The 24,688-nt window shown below is 33.2% G+C and overlaps 1 protein-coding gene across 3 annotated transcripts in view; it reads right to left on the reverse strand.

Annotated features, from left to right (window-relative positions):
* Window positions 1-24,688, reverse strand: part of LOC101894550 (protein GDAP2 homolog) — a 222,314-nt gene that overhangs the window by 40,874 nt on the left and 156,752 nt on the right. For 2 of the 3 annotated variants that reach the window (XM_059120076.1, XM_059120078.1), the window contains exons 9-10: window positions 17,756-17,883; window positions 13,372-13,472 (exon numbers count right to left, since the gene is read on the reverse strand). In XM_059120076.1, the coding sequence (XP_058976059.1) occupies window positions 13,372-13,472; window positions 17,756-17,883 (229 nt within the window). Of the gene's footprint in view, window positions 1-13,371; window positions 13,473-17,755; window positions 17,884-18,070; window positions 18,348-24,688 lie in introns of those variants that run through there. The other variant, XM_059120079.1, reaches the window with a different exon arrangement.

Genomic DNA, 24,688 nt, shown 5'->3' on the forward strand with positions numbered 1-24,688 from the left:
ATATAAATGATTTCTTTGGTTTAATAAAAATAAAGAACTGGTTTATTATTAAATCAATTTCATAGACTTGATATTTTGCAAGAAGGTCTCAGTAGGCAGTTTTGTAAGTAGTGGCTGATATCAAGATGTACAGAATTAACCAATTGTTTGGCGCTTGTGGGGATTTTCGTATTTTGGGTTATTAAAAATCCTCCCCCCTAAAATAATATCAAAATTTATGTATGAAAAGACCCATATCACATGAGCAATGCCATCACCATATATTCACATTTTTGAGATAAAAAACAAAAACAACCATGTAGCATCCCACTTTCAAATCAATTTCTGCTTCTCTCATCCTCATTTTTAAACTTAAAATTGAAATGTTTAGTTCTCTTAATTTTGAAAAAAATTTAGTCTCTTGTTTCAAGTCCAAAATTTTATTACAACTTAATTTTGTTTCTTGTATTTGTTTGCATTTCACATCCGTTTAAATTTCAAGAAAGTGCCTGAAGAAAATGCGTCAATTCAATTAAATTTTAATTGTTTACACAATTTCTCCTGATTTCTGTGGCACCAACACAAGTGATTGGCCTGTTTTTATTCCTCTTAATTTTTTTCTCTATTTGGTTATTGGCAGTAGGAGGTTGGGTGATTGATTCGATGACATGTGTAGGTATGTATGTGCTTTGGAAAAACGCTGAAATGACGCACCAGAGCGATTTCAATGAACTAACCATATGGTTGGCGAAAATTACGTCTTGAATGCTTTCTATAGAAGATCTTGGGGAACGCATTGTTTTCTCTAGAAAATCATGTAGATAGCTATATTTTCACTAAAAAATCTTGTGGATGGTAATAAGTCCTATAAATATTTTCCATAGAAAATGCTGTGGAACGCAATATTTTCCACACAAAACCTTGTGGAACGTAATATTTTGAACAGAAAATCTTGTGGAACGCAATATTTTCCAAAGAAAATCTTGTGGAACGCAATATTTTGCATAGAAAATCTTGTGGAAAGCAGAATTTTCTATAGAAAATCTTGTGGAATGGAATATTTTCTATAGAAAATCTTGTGGAATGGAATATTTTCTATAGAAAATCTTGTGGAATGGAATATTTTCTATAGAAAGTCTTGTGGAACGCAATATTTTCCATTGAAAATCTTGTGAAACGTAATATTTTCCAAAGAAACAGCTGTGGAACGTAATATTTTCCATAGAAATTGTTGTGGAACGCAATATTTTCCACAGAAAATCTTCTGGAACGCAATATTTTCCATAGAAAATCTTGTGGAACGCAATATTTTCTCTCGAAATCTTGTGGAACGCAATATTTTCTCTTTAAAATCTTGTGGAACACAATATTTTCTCTTTAAAATCTTGTGGAACACAATATTTTCTCCGGAAAATCTTGTGGGACGCAATATCTTCCATAGAAAATCTTGTGGAATGAAATATTTTTTAAAAAAATCTTGTGGAATTCAATATTTTCTAAAAAAATCTTGTGGAACGCAATATTTTCTATAGAAAATCTCGTGGAATGGAATATTTTCTATAGAAAATCTTGTGGAAGGGAATATTTTTCAAAGAAAATCTTGTGGAACGCAATATTTTCTAAAGAAAATCTTATGGAACGCAATATTTTCCATAGAAAATCTTGTGGAATGCAATATTTTCTAAAAAAAATCTTGTGGAACTCAATATTTTCTAAAGAAAATCTTGTGGAATGCAATGATTTCTAAAGAAAATCTTGTGGAACACAATATTTTCCATAGAAAATCTTGTGGGACACAATACTTTCCATAGAAAATCTTGTGGGACACAATATTTTCCACAAGATTTTTTTTAGAAAATATTTTCAAACAGTCTCAGGGAGACAAGGAATATTATCTCGTCTTGTGGGACACAATATTTTCCATAGAAAATCTTGTGGAAGACAATATTTTCCATAGAAAATCTTGTGGAAGACAATATTTTCCATAGAAAATCTTGTGGAAGACAATATTTTCCATAGAAAATCTTGTAGAACAAAATATTTTCTCTGAGAAAATCTTGTGGAACACAATATTTTCTCTGAGAAAACGCATTATGGGATTTCCCATAGAAAATCTTGTGGGACGCAATATTTTCCACAGAAAATCTTGTGGAACGCAATATTTTCTCCGGAAAATCTTGTGGAACACGATATTTTCTCTGGAAAACCTCGTGGAACGCAATATTTCCTATAGAGAAAATCTTGTGGAACGCATTATTTTCTAGAGAAAATCTTGTGGATCGCATTATTTTCTATAGAAAATCTTCTGGGACGCATTATTTTCTATAGAAAATCTTCTGGGATGCATTATTTTCTATAGAAAATCTTCTGGGATGCATTATTTTCTATAGAAATTCTTGTGGGACGCATTATTTTCTATAGAAATTCTTGTGGGACGCATTATTTTCTATATTCTATAACTCTGATATAGACTTCCCACTACATTTTCTATTCACCTTGCATTTTTGTATTATTGACATTAACGATTCCGATCCCACTTAACCATTCCAAACTGATTTGTGGGCTATTCTTTGGAAAGCATATGGCATCGTAATCGAACAAAAACTACAATAATTATCAATTTCCTTTGAAAATTCGCATGGTAAGCTTGAGGAGGGATCTTTCACTCAGCATGGCAGGAAGCAATGGATGGCAAGCAGGCAGGCAAGCAAACAGCCTGGCAGAACCAAAGTATTATACAAAAATTCGTTTCAATGTCGGCGGAAAATAAACAAACCAGTATCTTTCGGGTCAAAACACAATTGCGTTCTCATCGAGAATTTCCAGATAAATAATGCGGTATTTTAGTAAAATAAACAAAACTTTTGTTTTGCGTTGGCGTTGTCAGACCACAAAAAAAATTGGAAAATTACGAAATTTTCAAAAGCAAGAACAAAGCATTGTGGGTGGCAGTTCCAAAAAAAGAACACTGCAAACACTCGAAGTAGAGATAATATTCCTTGTCTCCCTGAGACTATTTGAAAATGATAGACATTTCCTTGATCTGCAGGTCTAAAATTACATTTCGTCTGTTATTGTTGTTGTTCCTGCTTTCCAAGCTCACAGTTATCGCAGAAATTGTTGTGGTAATAAATTATCTTTAAGTGCCCTACTACATAACCAAGGGAACAAATTTCAGACATTTTATTACAAAGAAACGTTTTTTTTGTTAATTTCTGTAGAGATATAAAATCAACAAACAAGCTGCACACATAACCTGGATATGTCATAAATTTCGGCTAATTTACACAATTTCACGTTAACCTTGGTTCTGATTACCTTGTCAAGTGCAAACATTTGCATGGAGAGAGGAAACTCTTGATTCTATAGAATAATTAAAAAGAAACGAAGAGAATATGTTTTAATCTAGGAAACTGTTTCGTGAAGACCAAAGCTCCCCATGTTGAAAAGTTTGTGGAAAATCTTGTGGAACGCAATATTTGCAATGGGAAACTTTGTGGAACGCAATATGTTCCATTGAAAATCTTGTGGGACACAATGGTTTCTAAAGAAAATCTTATGGGACGTAAATTTTCAATAGAAAATCTTGTGGAACGTAATATTTTCCATAGAAAATCCAGTGGAACGCAATTTTTCAATGGGAAATTTTGTAGAAGGTAATATTTTAAATAGAAAATCTTGTGGAACACAATATTTTCCATCGAAAATCTTGTGGAACACAATATTTTCCATCGAAAATCTTGTGGAACACAATATTTTCCATTGAAAATCTTATGGGACGTAAATTTTCAATAGAAAATCTTGTGGAACGTAATATTTTCCATAGAAAATCCAGTGGAACGCAATTTTTCAATGGGAAATTTTGTAGAAGGTAATATTTTAAATAGAAAATCTTGTGGAACGTAATATTTTGAAAAGGAACGCAATAGTTGCTATAGAAAATATTGTGAGACGCAATAGTTTCTATAGAAAATCTTGTGGAACGCAATAGTTTCCATAGAAAATCTTGTGGAACGCAATAGTTTCCATAGAAAATCTTGTGGAACGCAATAGTTTCCATAGAAAATCTTGTGGAACGAAATAGTTTCCATAGAAAATCTTGTGGAACGCAATAGTTTCCATTGAAAATCCTGTGGAACGCAATAGTTTCCATTGAAAATCCTGTGGTACGCAATATTTTCAATGGGAAATTTTGTGCAACGCAATATTTTAATTAGAAAATCTTGTGGAACGCAATAGTTTCCATTGAAAATCTTGTGGAATGTAATATTATCAATAGAAAATCTTGTGGAACATGATATTTTCCATAGAAAATCTTCAATATTAAATCTTGTGGAATGCAATATATTTTCTGTAGGAAATCTAGTGGAACGTAGTATTTTCCATAGAACATCGTATGGAACGAAATATTTTAAGATTCCCTTGTGGAATCCATTGAAATCTTGTGAAACGTATCAATTCCAAATGTAGAATGTATTTTGGAATTTGCTCTGATCAAAAATAACTTCCATGGAAAATTTTAAAATTGTGGTCAGAGTTTAGCAATGCAAACCTTTGTTTTTAAACAAAGGAATATGAATTTAAAACTGAATTAGGTTAAACTTTTTATGGCCAATTTGATTACATGGCAGGATTCTTAAATTATTCACATCTCATATTATCCTAAAAATAGTCTTGACATAAAATTAAGGCACATATTCGCACATTTGGGGTAAAATTGTGTTATTCCAATGTAAATAACCATAAATTCTCACAAATCACTTTGCAAATTTATAAATAAAGACAGAATTACAAAGAGAGAAAGAAATAAAAACAAAACAAACAATATGCAAATTATAAACGAGCACAAGAAAACTATAGCAAAACAAAAATAAAAAAAAAACTTGTCAATGGGCGTCGGATGAGCGTTTGGTTTGTTTTGAAAATATTCGTTCAGGGCTTACACGCTCTAAATTTGCTACGGCTATTTTGGGTTTGAAGTCCATAAACGATGTGCGATTCACCCATACACACACACACTCTCGCACAGACATTGGGGGAGCCTGAAAGGCCATTATGGCGATTGATATGCAATGGCAATATGAAAAATTTATTTCTGTTTTGTTTTTGCGAAATTTGCGATTTTTTTAGTTTTATTGTTTTATTTTTAGGAGAGAACGAAGGTGACAACTACACGTCATGCTGACATGACGTCTGACATCGACAATTATAGACATAAAGTGGCGTCATATGCCACCAGTCGGCGGCCAAGCTGAGTGCGAAATGTCAATCTGTTTAGCAGTGCATATTCATAAATGAGAACTAGATAATGAGATGATGGTAGGAGAGAGAGAGAGAGAGGAGTGCATGGATGTGACTTAATCAAATTTGAAGAGAGAATTTGCAATGGGGGAGTAGAGAATTTCGCCAATCTTGCTAATAATTACAAACAATGTTGTCAATTTCGTTAAGTCGCAGATGGAAATTCAAAATTAAGTTATCGTAGATGAGTCAGAAATCTTTAACTGTGACCTGGCATGACATTTTAAGATAAAAGAATGAGGTCATGTGTGGATATGGTGAACTAATTTATGACTTTAGAAAAAAATATTGAAGAAAACCTAATGAAAGATTTGCAGGCCAAGAAGGAATGTGTTTTTTGTGTGTGTCTTGCGGAACGTAATATTTAAAATTATAATATTGTGGAACGTATGGAAAATCTTGTGCAACGCAATATTTTCTCTAGAAAATCTTGTGGATCGTATTATTTGCTAGAGAAAATATTGTGGAATGGAATATTTTTGTGAATTGCAATATTTTCTGAAGAAAATCTTGTGGAACGCATGAAAAATCTTGTGGAACGGACTATTTTCTATAGAAAACCTTGCGGAAAGGAATAATTTCTATGAAAAATATTGTGGAACGTAATATTTTCTTTAGAAAATCTTGTGGAACGCAATATTTTCTTTAGAAAATCTTGTGGAACGCAATATTTTCCATAGAAAATCTTGTGGAACGCAAAATTTTCTTTAGAAAATCTTGTGGAACGCAAAATTTTCTTTAGAAAATCTTGTGGAACGCAATATTTTCTTTAGAAAATCTTGTGGAACGCAATAATTTCTTTAGAAAATCTTGTGGAACGCAATATTTTCTTTAGAAATTCTTGTGGAACGCAATATTTTCTATAGAAAATCTTGTGAAACGGAATATTTGCTATAGAAAATCTTGTGGAACGCAATATTTTCTATAGAAAATCTTATGGAATGCAATATTTTCTATAGAAAATCTTGTGGAATGCAATATTTTCTATAGAAAATCTTGTGGAATGCAATATTTTCTATGGAAAATCTTGCGGGACGTAATATTTTCTATGGAAAATATTGTGGAACGTAATATTTTCTATGGAAAATATTGTGGAACGTAATATTTTCTATGGAAATATTGTGGAACGTAATATTTTCTATGGAAAATATTGTGGAACGTAATATTTTCTATGGAAAATATTGTGGAACGTAATATTTTCTTTAGAAAATCTTGTGGAACGTAATATTTTATTTAGAAAATCATGTGGAACGCAATATTTTCTACAGAAAATCTTGTGTGTGAAAGTCAATATTTTCTATGGAAAATCTATTGGAAATCAATATTTTCCATAAAAAATCTTGTGGAACTCAATATTTTCCATAAAAAATCTTCTGGAACTCAATATTTTCAATAGAAAATCTTGTGCAACTCAATATTTTCAATAGAAAATCTTGTGCAACTCAATATTTTCAATAGAAAATCTTGTGCAACTCAATATTTTCAATAGAAAATCTTGTGCAATTCAATATTTTCAATAGAAAATCTTGTGGAACTCAATATTTTCAATAGAAAATCTTGTAGAACGAAATATATTCCATGGAAAAACTTGTGGAACGAATATTTTCTATAGAAAATTTTGTGGAATGCAATATTTTCTATAGAAAATCTTGTGTGTGAAAGTAAATTTTTTCTTGTGGAACTCAATTTTTATAGAAAATCTTGTGGAAACTAATATTTTTTATAAAAAGTCCTGTGGAACCTAATATTTTCTATAGAAAATCTTGTGGAACGCAATATATTCCGTACAAAATGTTGTGGAATGACATGTTTTCTCTAAAGAATATTATGAAACCTATTATTTTATATCGAAAATCTTGTGGAACTTTCTACGGAAAATCGTGCAGAACTTTTTATTTTCAATAAAACATTTGCTCAATAGTCTTATTTTCTCAAAAAACGTCTTGAAGATATAGAAAAAAAAATTCTCAATGGCTTGTTCAATGCAGATATCATATCACAGCAATTCCATCATAAAATAATAAATCAAAAATGATTTCGAAAATCTCATGAGTTATTATAATTAGACTCATAAATTCCCGTTCCCAGCATATGATTGCTAAAATTAATAATAACAACAGAAAAATCTTAACAAAACCGCACACGACAGAATTCATTTAAAAAGTCCCTCATGTGAAAATGAATCGCTTGAAATATTATATGGTTTTAATTTTGTACGCTTTTAATAAAACAATTGAAACATTTTAACCACACCAAGCCCGCTTTGCGTCCCAACAATGAGTGAAATAATTACTGTTTATGAATTATTACTGTTGTTGTTGCTGATGCTGTTTTTTGTTAAAAGCGGAATAAAAACAATATATTTGTTTCGTATGGTTTTTAAGATTTTGAATAATTGTCATTTTGAAGTGCAACGAACCGTAACTTCGAACTTCAGCTGATATTCACTGAATTCGATTATTTTGAAAAATAAAAAAATCCAAAACTTATCAAATGCGAACTGATCTTTCCGGCTTGAGACATTGGAATGGGTATTGCTTTGAGAATTTTTACAAAATAGTATTACGGAATGCATAATGCCTTAAAGAATTTTGTGGAAGACAATCATGTGAAACATTTTTTTTTTGAAAATTTTTTGAGGATTGTAATATTTTAACACAAATTTGTTTGGAACGTACTATTTTATGTAGAAAAAGTTTGTAGAACATAATATTTTCTGTAGAAAATACTGTGAAACGGAATATTTTCTATTGAAAATCTTGTGGAAGAAAATATTTTCTTTGGAAAATTTTGTGGAACATAAAATTTTAATTTTTTTCAATTTTCAATAGAAAGTTTTGTGGAATGTAATATTCTATAGAAAATCTTGTGGAACATAATATTTTCTATAGAAAATTTTGTGGAACATAATATTTTCTATAGAAAATCTTTTGGAACATAATATTTTCTATAGAAAATCTTGTGGAACATAATATTTTAGAAAATCTTGTGGAACATAATATTTTCTATAGAAAATCTTGTGGAACATAATATTTTCTATAGAAAATCTTGTGTAACATAATATTTTCTATAGAAAATCTTGTGGAACATAATATTTTCTATAGAAAATCTTGTGGAACATAATATTTTCTATAGAAAATCTTGTGGAACGCAGTATTTTCTATAGAAAATCTTGTGGAACATAATATTTTCTATAGAAAATCTTGTGGAACATAATATTTTCTATAGAAAATCTTGTGGAACATAATATTTTCTATAGAAAATCTTGTGGAACATAATATTTTCTATAGAAAATCTTGTGGAACATAATATTTTCCATAGAAAATCTTGTGAAACATAACATTTTCCATAGAAAATCTTGTGGAACATAATATTTTCCATAGAAAATCTTGTGGAACTTAATATTTTCCATAGAAAATCTTGTGGAACTTTATATTTTCCATAGAAAATCTTGTGGAACTTAATATTTTCCATAGAAAATCTTGTGGAACATAATTTTTTCCATGGGAAATCTTGTGGAACATAATATTTTCCATGGGAAATCTTGTGGAACATAATATTTTCCATGGGAAATCTTGTGGAACATAATATCTTTTATAGAAAATCTTGTAGAACAAAATATTTTCCACTGAAAATCTTGTGGAACACAATAATTTCCATTGAAGATCTTGTGGAACACAATAATTTCCATTGAAGATTTTGTGGAACATAATATTAATTATTAAAATCTTGTGGAACATAATATTAATTATTAAAATCTTGTGGAACGTAATATTTTCTTTAGAAAATCATGTGGAACGCAGTATTTTCTATAGAAAATCTTGTGGAACATAATATTTTCCTGAAGAAAATCTTGTGGAATATAATATTTTCCATTAAGAATTTTGGGGACCATAATATTTTCTATGGAAAGTCTAATGGAACTTATTACTTTCTATATAAAATCTTGTGGAATATAATATTTTCTAGAGAAAATCTTGTGGAACATACTATTTTCTGTAATGAAAATTTTGTGGAACGGAATTTTATATTAAAATGATATTCTATATCCGCATTGTAATGTTATGTATTTGCGATATTAATTGGGAAAATATTAACCACAACTGAATCATACTTTCTGTGCAGGTGGTATGGTATGGCACTCTCGCTTTCATCCAAAAATATTTCTTTTTGTTTTTATTTATAAGTTTATTTGTTTCATTTTCTTATTTATGAGAAATATTTTGTATAATTATCGATTATTCATCATTGGCATTGTCTTTCCCAACCAATTGCCTTCGTCGTCGTCGTCACAAAGATGGCATTTTCAATGACTAAGAAAAAAAGTTGTGCATGTCCATGTCTATTTATAGCTTAACTTCTAATCTATTTCTATTTTTAGTTCATGTCTCGTTGGAGAAGGGGGCCCTCACCACATTTCCTTGATAAATGGAATGAAAACTTATCTAATGGCCTTTAAGAAGAAAAGAGGAAGCAGAACAAAAAGTACTACAGTATTTATTTCGCCCCATTTAAAGGTTGAATAACAAATTTTGTTGTAAATTCGATTGTTGCCTGCACTCCATTGAGGTCATAACCTTATTATGACGAAAGCAAACGAACAACATGAGCAGAATAAAGTATCCTGTTGTTGACGTCATTGTTGAAGTTGATAATAGGGTAGGAAAGGGGTGGGGCAAAACGAGAAAACACAAAATCTGTCGGAGGTTTATGCCAGCGAGTCGAGTGAATGCAACATGAACTTTGGCCCACATGTGGCATTGTCGTCGAACATGCAGAGCACCAGTAAGGTGAGAGGTCAACGAATATTATGTTATGCGTAACACATTTCCTCATTGTAACAGCATGCTTGAAGGTAATCACAGTCCATTCAAACTTTACTCTTTCTCGCATATCCTGGTTAGAGAATTTATGTGAGTGAGTATGAAGTCCTGTAAGTCTTTGGTTGCTCAAAGAGTCACGAACATTTTCTCTGGTGTAACGCACATTAATTACTAAGTTTTCCCGCTTTAATCTGATTTCCGTTTCCGTTGATTTAATTCTAACTCTAAGTATGAATTATTGGCATGATAATTCGATTTTAAATGTCAGAATTATTTTATATTATTCCCTATTTTAGTGTTAAGGTCAAGTTAAGTCATTTGAATATTATAACTATAATTTTATGCAAATTGGACATTTTTATATTACGCTGTACTTTACAGACTAATAGTAATGCGATTGCGGACTTAGTAAGGAATGCTTAAAATAAGTGGGAGATTAGGTTGGGAAGTTTTAGAAATTTATGATTGTAGTCTTCTATAGATACAAGATCAAGTATAAACTAAATTGCTGTAGTAAATTTTAGGTTCTACAAGATTTTCTATAGAAAATATTATGCTCCACAAGAAAATAGTATTTTCCACAAGATTTTCTATAGAAAATATTATGTTCCACAAAATTTTCTATATAAAATATTATGTTCCGAAAGATTATCTATAGAAAATATTATGTTCCACAAAATTTTCTACATAAAATATTATGTTCCGAAAGATTATCTACAGAAAATATTATGTTCCACAAGATTTTCTATAGTAAATATTATGTTCCACAATATTTTCTATAGAAAATATTATGTTCCACAATATTTTCTATAGAAAATATTATGTTCCACAAGATTTTCTATAGAAAATATTATGTTCCACAAGATTTTCTATAGAAAATATTATGTTCCACAAGATTTCCTATTGAAAATATTGCGTTCCACAAGATTTCCTATTGAAAATATTGCATTCCACAAGATTTCCTATAGAAAATTATATGTTCCACGAGATTATCTATAGAAAATTATGTGTTCCACAAGATTTTCTATAGAAAATTATATGTTCCACAAGATTTTCTATAGAAAATTATATGCTCCACAAGATTTAGTTTAGAAAATATTATGTTCCACAAGATTTCCTATAGAAAATATTGCGTTCCACAAGATTTTCTATAGAAAATTATATGTTCCACAAGATTTTCTTGAGAAAATATTGCGTTCCACAAGATTTTCTAGAGAAATAATTCGTTCCACAAGATTTTTAATGAAAAATGCGTTCCACAATTTTATTTATAGAAAATAATGCGTTCCACAAGATTTTCCTTAGAAAATAATGCGTTCCACACGATTTTCTATAGAAAATAATGCGTTCCACAATATTTTTTATCGAAAATAATGCGTTCCATAAGATTTTCTATAAAAAATATTACGTCCCACAAGATTTTCTATAGCAAATATTACGATCAACAAGATTTTTACAGAAAATATTCCGTTCCACAGGATTTTCTATAGAAAATATTGCGTTCCACAGGATTATCTATAGAAAATATTGCGTTCCACAAGATTTTCCAGAGAAAATATTGCGTTTCACAAGATTTTCCAGAGAAAATATTGCATTCCACAAGATTTCCTATAGAAAATATTGCGTTCCTCAGGATTTTCTATAGAAAAGATTGCGTTCCACAGGATTTTCTATAGAAAAGATTGCGTTCCACAGGATTTTCTATAGAAAAGATTGCGTTCCACAGGATTTTCTATAGAAAAGATTGCGTTCCACAGGATTTTCTATAGAAAATATTGCGTTCCACAGGATTTTCTTTAGAAAATATTGCGTTCCACAGGATTTTCTATAGAAAATATTGCGTTCCACAGGATTTTCTATAGAAAATATTGCGTTCCACAGGATTTTCTATAGAAAATATTGCGTTCCACAGGATTTTCTATAGAAAATATTGCATTCCACAGGATTTTCTATAGAAAATGTTGCATTCCACAGGATTTTCTATAGAAAATATTATTTTCCGAAAGATTTTCTATAGAAAATATTATGTTCCGAAAGATTTTCTATAGAAAATATTATGTTCCACAAGATTTTCCACAGAAAATATTGCGTTCCACAAGACCACAAGATTTTCTATAGAAAATATTGCGTTCCACAAGATTTTATAAAGAAAAAAATACGTTCCACAAGATTTTCTGTAAAACATATTATGTTCCACAAGATTTTCCACAGAAAATAATGCGTTCCACAAGATTTTCTATAGAAAATATTATGTTCCACAAGCTTTTGTATTGAAAATATTGTTCCGCAAGATTTTGAATAGAAAATATCATGTTCCACAAGATTTTCTATGGAAAATATTGTGTTCCACAAGATTTTCTATGGAAAATATTGCGTTCCACAAGATTTTCTATGGAAAATATTACGTTCCGCAAGATTAACCATAGAAAATATTGCATTCCACAAGACCACAATCCACAAAATTTTTTATAGAAAATATTGTGTTCCACAAGATTTTCCAGAGAAAATATAGCGTTCCACAAGATTTTCCAGAGAAAATATTGCGTTCCACAAGATTTTCCAGAGGAAATATTGTGTTCCACAAGATTTTCCAGAGGAAATATTGCGTTCCACAAAATTTTCTATAGAAAATAATGCGTTCCACAAGAAGTATTGCGTTCCACAAGATTTTCTGTGGAACATATTGGGTTCCACAAGATTTTCTATAGAAAATGTTTGTTGCACAAGATTTACTATATGAATTAATGCGTTCCATAAGAAATAATTGGGTTCCACAGAATTTCTCTAAAAAATATTGGGTTCTACTAGTTTCTCTATCGAAAAAACATGGTGTGATAAAATCTAGACTGCTATTATTTTTTTTTCGGATTAGTGGTATTTACTACCATGTGATAGGTTCCACTGATTAAGCAGTTTTCTTTTTATTAAAAAAATATGACAACAAGTTATGTACAGACATCCATACTTATTCATATTAGTTTTCATCCAATTTGTTGACAGTGTGAAAACGATACAATACACGTTCACCTGATATGCCTTATTAACAAAAAATACCAAAGAGAATATCTCAGGCATGAAAAGCTATGAATCCATTTGAACAAATGATTCTCAACAATGCGCAACTATTAAATGACGTCGTTACGAAAATTAAATATTTTTATTCCTAATTTGGTTATAAAATTATTACACCTTCATGGAGGTGTGTTAGCCAAAAAATAAAAAAAAAACTTAAAATAGTTTTTATATGAATGGCTTCGTTCTCACTTACCTTTCTTGATGTTCCAAGCCCTCAATGCCGTCGGAGACAACACTTTCGTAGACACCATTACGTGGTCTGTCGCCCAACAAATGCTGGCGATCCAAATCGGCCTGTAATGAAGTTGAAAACAATAATGTTTTTAGAAATTATTTACAAAACCAACATATAGAAGTATTTAAAGTAATACTGATGAGAAAGAGAAAATATATTCACGATGGATACTATATATATTTTCAGAATTAAAATGTACCAAAAAATTATCTACGTATAATATATAAAAATTAATATTTTAAAATAATGTCTTTGCGTTTTTTTAAGAAATTCATGTTGGCATTACTAACAAAAACATACATAAAGCCCATTTGATTCATTGGAAAATCAATGTGTTTACATGTACACTTAACTTCTGATATTAATGGCTGAACTTGCAAAGCTTTCTGTAACAGCAATGTTAGCTTTCGAAATGGGTATAAAAGAAAAGCGCTCGCTACTGTGGATAAGTTCGTGTATAACAGTTTATTTCTATTTTATGCAGTGGATAACAAGATTGACATTCGAACGGAATTGAGTTAGGTCATATCCGCCCGTGGCATGCACTCTACAATTTAATGGGAAATATTTGAAAACTTTTTCATAGGGGGATGGATGTGGACGGATATATCATAGTTTCTTTTTCAAATTAACTATTAGTGACCCAAAGAGATGAGATTGAAAATTGTAGTCTTGCAAATGTGCGACGGAGCCAAAATTGTCGATGAAGCTGTTTATAAGTTATTGGATAAATACAATGTTTGTATGTGTGAAGTTTTTCTTTGAGCGTTTTGTTTTTCAAAATCTTGAATACTATGAGGGGGAGGTTCCAGAGGAAATGGTCCGATCTCTACCGCCTTTATAACAGATCTTGTGTTGATGAAAATATTGGGATGTAACAAGTCTGAATTTTAATTTCATGTTTTATTATCTCCATGGATATTAAAAATTTTTACCCTTTTTGGGGGAGGTTCCAGAAGGAGTGGACCGATATATTTCATCTTCACAGCAGATCTTGTGTTAGTAGAAATAATGGGATATGTGAAATATTAAGAGAATCGGATGCTTATTTCGGATTTAATAATCGTTTTGCCTATTCAAAACATTGACTCTTTGTCCAGAAGGAATGGTCCGATCTCTACCATTTTTATAACAGATCTTCTGTTGATAGAAATATTGAGATGTGTCAAGTGTGAATGGAATCGAATGTTAATTTTCCGTTTTATGCCCTTCATGGTTATTCAAAATGTTGACCCTTTGTGGGGTTGGTACCAGAAGGAGTGGACCGATATATTCCATCTTCACACCAGACCTAGGGTTAATAAAAGCATTGTGATGTGTGTAACCGGAAGACAATCGGACTACTATATCATATTTTATAAGAGTTATAATTATACAAAATGTTGATCCTTTGTGGGGGAGCTACTTGATGGAGTGAACCGATATTGTCCATTTTCGTACCTGACATAGCGCTGATGCAAATATTAGAATGTACAAAGTTGGAGCAAAATCAGATTATCCTTTATCAATCTGTGCAGTAAAACGTTTTTTTTTTTTTTTTTGAAAGTTCGACCTTTTGCGGTGGACGTACCAAAAGGATTGGATCGATAAAACCCATCTCCAAACTCGATCTAAGTTTGATAATTACATTACGGTGTACCAAGTTTGGACCGTAAGAACTTTCCAGTTTTATACAGGCCTTAATGGTACATCATTTGTGCTAAATAAGGGTCCCGTCGTTCCAGTTTTTGGTATAGCCTCGATATAAGAGTATTCCCCGATGTCAAGTATTTTACATTAAGACATATGTTGCATAGATGAGTTCTTAATAAGAAGACTCCATCCTTGCCAAATATTAAAAATATAAGTCTTGGTATAACCCTCAAATAGCTAATTCCGGGGTCTTGGCCGCATTTTTGAATTGTTTTGGTCCTTATTTGGCATTTTGGTTTTCAAGGGGGTAGAAAACCTCTGTAAAACCTTCAATGTTTTATAATAGCGCCGATATAAATGAACCTCTGCATTTTGTCTATATCGAGGGTTTTTTTCTAAAAATTTGAACTTAGACTACAGCGAAATATGTTACAGAAATATTGCAAGATAGGTATAGATTTCGATATAGTCCCCATTTAACGGTACCTTCCAGGCTACGTTCCCAACTAATAGTGTGTGGGTGTTGAGATATTCTAAGTGGAGTTAATCGTATCGGGGGTAATAACAGCAATTCGTTTGCAGGGTTTTGAATTATTTTGTCAATTTTATATTTAATGGTATAGTCCCACATAACGGTACCTTCCTCGTCGTACGGTATTAGGTAAATATGGTCCATCTTCACAACCAATATTCTCTATGGATGAAACTTCAGTTGATTGTCAGTACAGCATTTAATTAAAAGTCCCTAAAAATATGCTAGAAAAATCATTTCAAATATAACCCTATCGTGAGGTGTAAATTAGCATTTAGCAGTTCAAAATTCGATCCACATTCAAGAAACTCGACTCATCTACTTTGAATGCACTCCACCATTTGGAACGAATTTGAAATTTTTCAAAATTTTTCTGTATAAAATCCTAAAAATGACGAATATAGGCCGTTATATTGGGTGATATACGAAGACGTGGTACTACATAGGCACCTTTGGAATTAAGCCATTACAATATTCAAATACGAAAAAATCCAGTTAATAATGTAGCTAAAATTATCAAAATACCGTATATATTGAGGTACCATTGTATCGGGGCTATACGAAGACCTGGACCTGGAACTTCAAATACGAAATTTGAAACAATTCCAGTGATTTGTACCTAAAATAGTCAAATTGCTGAATATAGGGAAGTACCGATATATAGGGGGTATACGAAGACCTGTACCCCAAAGAAAATTACATGTCACAGGCTGTAGTACCTTGTCACAGATAAGTGTGTAGTACCTTATTAGAAACTACAAATACGAAATATCAAACAATTTCGGTGAATATTGTACCAACAATTTCCGCATATAGGGAGGTACCGATATATGGGGGCTATACAAAGACAAGGACTGCATAGACAATTTTCTGTCACAGGCTGTGGTACCGATTAGGAACTTCAAAAACGAAATATGAAACAATTCCGATGAGTAATGTAGCTAAAATCTTCAAAAAAACGTGATATAGGGAGGTACCGTTACATGGGTCTGGACCTGCATAGACAATTTTCTGTCACAGGCTGTGGTACCGATTAGGAACTTCAAATACGAAATTTCAAACAATTTCGGTAAATATTTTACCTAAAATCAAGTAAAAATACCGAATATAGGGAGGTCCCGATATATTAACGGGGGCTGTACGAATACCTGGACCTGCATAGACAAATTTTTGTCATATCCTGTAGTACCCATCAGGAATTTCAAGTATGAAATTTGAATCAATTCCGGTGAATGATGTCGCTAAAATCATCAAAATACCGAATATAGGGAGGTACCGTTATATGGGGGCTATACGAAGACGTGAACCTGCATAGATAATTTGATGTCACAGGTTTTAATACCTATTGGGAACTTCAAATACGAAATTCAAAACAATTCCGCTGAATATTGTACCTAAAATCATCAAAGTACCTATACATAGGCAATTTTCTAAAATAGGATGTAGTACCCATTAGGAACTTCAAATACGAAATATGAAAAAAAATTCGATGAATTTTGTACCTAAAATCGTCAAAATACCGAATATAGGGAGGTACCGATATATAGGGCATATACGGAGACCTGGACCTACACACGCAATTTTTACCGCTACATGGCTGTTGTATGATATTGTGGACTGATATAGCCCATCTTCGAACTTGACCTGCCTGCTGACAAAAGACTAATCTGTGCAAAATTTTAACTTCCTATCTTTATTCGTTTTGACTCTAGCGTGATAACGACAGACGGACGGGTGGAAAGGGCTAAATCGTCTTAGAATTTTACGCTGATCAAGAATATGCATACTCTGCTAGGTCTAAAATTATTATTTCGATGAGTTACAAACAGAATGACGAACTTAATATACACTCTATACTATGTATGGTGGAGGGTATAAAAATTATTGGCAGCGCCTAGAAGTATGCCATAAAAATCACTTTACACGTGACTCTTAAATGTTGATAGCTTAAATTTTCCTCCAAAATTGTCTTCACATTCAAGAGGTACCTATATACAAAATTCGGCCCTACCCTTAGACCTAGGGTATGTATGCATAATTCGGTTCATGTAAACATATGACAGTTTCACTTATTTTACTGAGAACCTCTCTGCTGTTCATGTAGCATATCTTTTATATGTGTGTTTGTATTATTCATATATGTATGTATGTGTGTGTGTGTGTACTAGTCATTCTTACCTGAATCTCTGCCTGCATGCCGCCACTGTACGAGTTCAGATGCAAACCATTAAAATCGGATAAACCGTATTCTAGATCCGAACCACCGCCTTCGAAATCGTGTGGGCAATTATCCGAATCGTCGTCAGCTGTAGTCGTCGTCGGTCGTTGCGATTGAAGAAAATCCGATGGGCGATGAAAAGAAAAAAAAAAGAAACATTTTCGAACAGTTAGTAAACGTTGTTGGGTTGCGCTTCGGAGAGTCAAGTAATGCGGATGGAAATACATTTTTTGTTAAATAAAATTTTAAAACTATTTTTTTTTTTGGATATTTACAAGAAAATTGAAAGGAACTGTTAATCATTGTGGCGAAATGTTGTTGAATTCAAACACTGAATAAAAATGTGAATTATTTTTTGCGAAGGCGAAGAACGACAGGGCAGCTAAATTTTTTGTTGTTTGGGCGCCTTGTTTTTCCGGTGTCGGTTGTATAAACTTGGCGATGACGTCTTTTTTTCTGGTGTATTTTGCGTTTCTTGTTTGCTTCCTTTTTTTGTCTATCCTTATGTTAACAATGGGATAAAGTTGTTGTTGTTGTTATTGTAATGTTATCTATTTCAATGTTGGAGGAGGGTTTTCACAAGGTTTTTTTTTTCTTTTATTCACGCATCAGTCAGCAACAACGGTTATAACTAGGAACTCAATGACAATTCCATTTTGGCATAAAAGTTGTAGGAAATTTATGAAAAATATATAAAATCTCACAACAACAACAAAAATAAATAACAGAGGAAAACAGCAACAAAGATTTTGAAATGAAAGAAAGGAAAAATGTCACTTCGATTTGTTATTAACCAAAATAAAGAAACAGAAACAACGAATGGCAGCGGGCCCAAGGCGCGTCGGTGGTATCACGTTAGTCGGCTACGATATGTGGTGCGGAGTTTGGCGATGGCGGCAGAAACACTAAAATTTTTCACTTTGGCCAGGCCATAGAGAAATTCAAGCAACGCTTTCATCGTCGTCGCTGTCGCTGTCGCCGTCGCCGTCGGCAGCGCCATCGTTGTCGTCCATGGAATTTCGAATGAAAAACATACGTTTGACTGACCGACGCCGCTTGTCATCATCATCATCATCATCAACAACAGTTCGCATCGCAATTGTTGTTTGGTCAGAGAGAGAGAGGGGAGGGACGCGGTGGCATTGTCTGCCGTCATCTTCTTGACAGCGTTTGCCGTTAACAACGAAGCTAACGCTTTGGATAGCTGCCGCAGCCTGGTTGCCGGTGATTTGTTTGTTTTCTGCCATGCCTTGCCTTGGATCGGATCGGAGGCGACGTCGTCGTTAGTCGCCTTCGTCGTCGTGTGCCACCCTCCTCCTTCATCTGTACACCATAAAAGCCTGCCTGTCATGGTTTTATTTTATATTTCGTTCTGTGGCATTTTTCATAAATTTGTATACAAATGTCGTTGGTATTTTTTTATCTACGGCTCCTCTTAATTTCTTTACCATCAACTACGCTCACCATGGAAATGAGGGGCGGAACCCAAAAGGTAGGGGGAGGGGGTGATTAGCAAGTAGTGTTGTTAGGTTCATTGCAATGTTTATTATCCATAACAAGGGTTTCGAACAAGACAACAAAGCGTCTTGGACAAGGTAGACAATTGTACCACCTTCAACGAAAAAATTTGACCCGATTATGAGGGGGAGCCAAATCAACCAACCGACGTCCTTGTCATAGTTTAACAACAACAGCGACCACAACAACAAAAATCATTTCCAAGGTTAAAAGCATAACGTTATAACAAAAGAAATGACCATTAGTGGAACTCGTTTGGTCAGTCGCCTTTTCAGCCATGTTCGGTGTGTCGCAAACAAATCCACAACAAATGCCGGACATTTGTTTTGGTGGTATGTGGGAAATAGTTATCATTAAATCCTTTATCAAAGTCATTGGGAAAAATTGAGAAATTTGATGTGAAATATTCAAGGATAGTTTTTGGTCTTTAAGTTTAAGGACTTTTACGAAGGCCTTTAGATTCTGAAGTCATAAATGGAAATGGAAGATATTTGAAGGATATTCAATCTTCAATAAGTAGAAAACATTTAAGATATATTAACTACCATGGAATTCTTCAAAATTCGACGAAAACAAAAATCGAATTTACGTCTTTTCGGTACATTCGGCACAGTGTTCCAAAGCTTAACTTTCCTGGATAACAACACACTTTTGTCTCCACCGATTTTTTATATCCTCAGTAATATGGCTAGATACGGCCAAATCGTGCCTAATCGAAATAACGGTTTTAGACCCTAGGTCTCTTTGAACCAAATCAATTTCAGGAGATTTGGAGTCGATCTAGCAATGTCCGTCCGTCTGTCGGGCTGGATGGCTGGTGCGCATGACAACTCTCGAAGGAAGTATCCGATTCGATTCAAACTTGGTCCATCGTAACATTATTATCAAACTTAGATCGAGTTTGGAGATGGGCAATAACGGTCCACTCCCTTTGGTAACTTTCCCACAAAGCGTCGAAATTTTCAAAAAAAAAAAAAAAAAAAAAGAGAAAGGATCATCAGATTTTGCTCCAATCTTGCAAATTTCAATATTTACCCCAGTGCTAGGTTGGGTGTGAATATGGGCAATATCGATCCACTCCTTCAAGTACCTCCCCCACAATTCTCAACATTTTGAATAATTATAACTATTAAAAAATGTGATGTAAGAATGCAATTGTCTTCAAATTACACACATCGCACACACATTAACCCACGTTCTGTTGTGAAGATGGAATATACCGGTCACCAAAATCTCCGGATACCAATCCGTTGGACGGTTTCATTGGCCTTTTTAAGACCATAATTCGCCCCAAAGGTGACCAATTCGAACAAATCTAACCTTATTCTAAAATTTGATGCTATGTCCGACATTTTTTGCTTTCATTTAATAAAAATTAAAAAAAAACCAGTAAGGAAAAAGGTTTATACAGGGCATTTCAGAGCTCTATGAGATATTTGGTACAAAATCAAAATCTATCTAATTCTATCGTGCATTTTACGAACTATAGCTATCTCTGAACCGGGTTTCTCCAAATTTGACGTATAAGCTTCTAGACTGAATTCGGTCTTATGTACGAAAATTCAGGTGATTTGGGCTGATATTGACCATTTAGTGCACATTTAACCCTAAATCGGATGAAGATATATATGGGAGATATAACCAAATCTGAACCGATTTCGATAAAATTTAAAATAGCTATTCCTGTGCTCCATCTAATACCTGGTACTAAATATCACGGTTTTGGAGTGAATATTACGAATGTAAGGGACTAAAACACTAAATCGGATGAAACATATATGTGGTTGCTATATCTATATCTGAACCGATTTTCACTAAATTTGATATACTTGGCTGAATACTAGGCTGAATTTGGTCCGATGTACTAAAATTCAGTCCATTTGGACTTATATCGGCCATTTTGTGCACAATTAACCCGAAATCGGATGAAGATATATATGGGAGATATATCCAAATCTGAACCGATTTCGATAAAATTTACCATCTAATACCTGGTGCCAAATATCACGGTTGTGGAGTGTATAGTAGGAATGTGTGGGACTTAAAGATCAAATCGGATGAAAGATATATATGGGAGCTATAGCTATATCTGAACCGATTTTCTCCAAATTTGATATACTTGCTTATAGGCCGAACTCGGTTGGGTGTGCCAAAATTCAGGTAATTTGGACTGATAGTGGACATTTGGTGCACATTTAACCCGAAATCGGATGAAGATATATATGGGAGCTATATCTAATTTTGATCCGATTCTCACCAATTTCAATAGGGTTCGTCCTTGGGCCAAAAAAATATTGTTTCGAAAATTTCATCTCAATCGGATAATAAATGCGACCTGCATTTTGTTCACAAGAATACATGGACAGACGGACGGACGGACGGACTGACATGCATAAATCGACTCAGAAAGTAATTCTATGAAGGTTCTCAAGAGTAACTATGGGTCTGTCTCGTTTCCTTCTCCATGTTACAAACAAATGCACAAAGACATAATACCCTTACCACTATGTGGTGTAGGGTATAAAAAAACGTAAAAATTATGGCGTTTGACTTTGTTGCAATTTTTTATCTCACCCTATAAATAATACTATAAGAGCATATCCCCCAGCTTTCGTTTGAAAATGTTCTGTTCTATTTTTATCTCTTATCGAATTCCCCAAAATCTTTGCAGCAATATTTTTATGTTTGAAAACAAAAAACACAGTCCTATATGTATGTGATTTTAATTGCCGCTCTAATTAAGATCAATGAACGTAACCACCGAATTTGGCATTAACCCTCTTTCATAGTGTACACAGTAAGGCCAGCTGCAATTTTCTTTTGCCGTAAAAAAAAAAAAAATAAATAAATAAATAAAACGAGTTAAAATGTATCAGTCTGGTTAGCCGACAGATGTATGACTTCTGCCAATGTAAGTTCCCAGCGAATGGGCCAATATTGTCCATTTCGTATCGGACCTACATAAGTATGATATCATTATTGCGACGTACCAGATTTGGACTATATCGACTACTTCCTTCACTTTATATGAGATAAGTGATAATTCTTAAAAAAGGTTAATATGTGCGTGATTTACCAGATATAGGGTCTGATTAAAAATTACAAGAAAACCGAATATTTATAACTAATATTTTGCGAATCATAAATTCGATATTCATCTCAGGTTTCTGGTTGAGGGAAATGTTTAAATATGGCAAGTTGTAAATAATCGCTGACTTGTTTCGCAAGTTAGGACAGCTAAATGTATTGAAAATTGTTACCCCTTGTGGGTGAGGTACCAGAAGGGGTTCGCAGATATATATATAATCTTCACAGCAGATCTTGTGTTAACAAAACTGTTTGTTTGTCTGAAATTTGAAGAGACTTGGATGCTTACTTGGCTTTCTTTGAGCTTTTGGTTTTTCAAAATCTTGAAGCCTATGTGGGCAGAAAGCAAAATAAATGGTTCGATCTCTACCATCTTTATAACAGATCTTGTGTTGATGGAAATATTGAGAAGTACCAAGTCTGAATGGAAACGAATGTTAATTTCGCGTTTTATGAGCCTCATGTATATTCAAAATTTTGACCCTTTGTGGGGGAGGTATCAGAAGAAATGGACCGATCTCTATCATCTTTATACATGATTATGTGTTGATTAAAATATTGAGAAGTTCGAAGTCTGAATGGAATCGGGTTAATTTCACGTTTTATGAGCTTCATATTCAATATTTAGACCGTTTGTGCGGGAGGTACCAGAAGGAGTGGATTTCCAAAATAATGCAGAAACAATACAGATCTTGTGTTGATGGAAATATTTTGATGTACAAAGTCTAGAAGGGAATCGGATGTTAATTTCGCTTTTTTTCTGAGCTTCATGGACATTTAAAATTTTGAGCTTTGGGGGGAAAGGTACCAGAAGGAGTTGACCGATATATCCCATCTTCACAAACAGGTCTTGTGTTAGTAGAAATAATGGGATATGTAAAATATAAAGAGAACCTGATGCTTATTTCGGATTTTATAAGCGTTTTGGTTATTCAAAACGTTGACCATTTGTGGGGGCCAAGTCTAAATGGAATCGAATGTTAATTTTGCGTTTTATAAGCTTAGTGGATAATCAAAATTTCGACCTTTTGTGGGGCAGAAACCAGAAGGAGTGGACCGATATATTCCATCTAAATACCAGACCAGGGTTAATAAAATTATTGGGATGTGTGATATTTGAAGACAATCGGATTCTGATATCACATTTTATAAGAGTTGTAATTATTCAAAATGCTGACCCTTTGTGGGGGAGGTACTTCATGGAGTGGAGTGATATTGTCGATTTTCGGACCTGACCTAGCACTGTTGCAAATATTAGGATTGCAAAGTTGGAGCAAAATCGGATTATCGTTTCTCTTTCTGTGCAAAAAATATATTTTTTGAACATTTCCAACTTTTTTTGGGAGAGGTACCAGAAGGAGTGAAACGATATATTCGATCTTCACACCAGATCTTGAGTTAATAAAAATATTGCGATTTGTGTAATTTGAAGACAATCGGACTCTTAGGTCACATTTTATAAGAGTTGTAATTATTCAAAATGTTGACCCTTTGTGGGGGAGGTACTTCATGAAGTGGAGTCATATTGTCGATTTTCGCACTGACGCAAATATTAGGATTTACAAAGTTGGAGCAAAATCGGATTATCGCTTCTTTTTCTGTGCAGAAAAAAATTTTTGCTTTTGAAAATGTCGACCTTTTGTTGGGGAGGTACTAGAAGGAGTGGACCGATATTGCCCATCTCCGAACTCGATCTAAGTTGGACAAAGATATTACGATGTACCAAGTTTGGAACAAATCGGATACTCCCTTCGAGAGTTATCGTGTGCACCAACCAGCCTCACAGACAGACGGACGGACGGACATCGCTAGATTGACTCCAAATGTCCTGAAACGGACAAAGAGACCTAGGATCTAAAACCGTTATTTCGACTAAACACGTTTTGACCGTATGGAATGATATATGCCCTCTCTAGCCATATGGCTGACGGTATAACTAGCCATATGGCTGAGGGTATAGAAATAAAGATCGAGGTAAATTTTGTAGATTCGTGAAGATTCTGGAACTGAGATAGATGGGGAAAGGATACATTTTTTCTCCCAATCTTTCAATAATTCGGGTTTCAATCTATTAAGTTTCGATGAGACCCCATTAAAATAACTCAGATCTCCTAAAAAGCACAGTTTTCCAGAAAATTGTGTAAACATTTCCGAATTTTATTTTATAAGTCGCTAAATATACGTAAGTTAGCGGTTCTCCAAGTCGACAAGAGCCTGCAAACATGTGTGCGCCCCACCATTTATAGCTTGCTTATGACATTAGCTAAATAAATGTTTAGACAACAGAG

This window comes from Musca domestica, unplaced genomic scaffold (genome assembly GCF_030504385.1).
Source record: "Musca domestica strain aabys unplaced genomic scaffold, Musca_domestica.polishedcontigs.V.1.1 16, whole genome shotgun sequence".
Taxonomy (NCBI): domain Eukaryota; kingdom Metazoa; phylum Arthropoda; class Insecta; order Diptera; family Muscidae; genus Musca; species Musca domestica.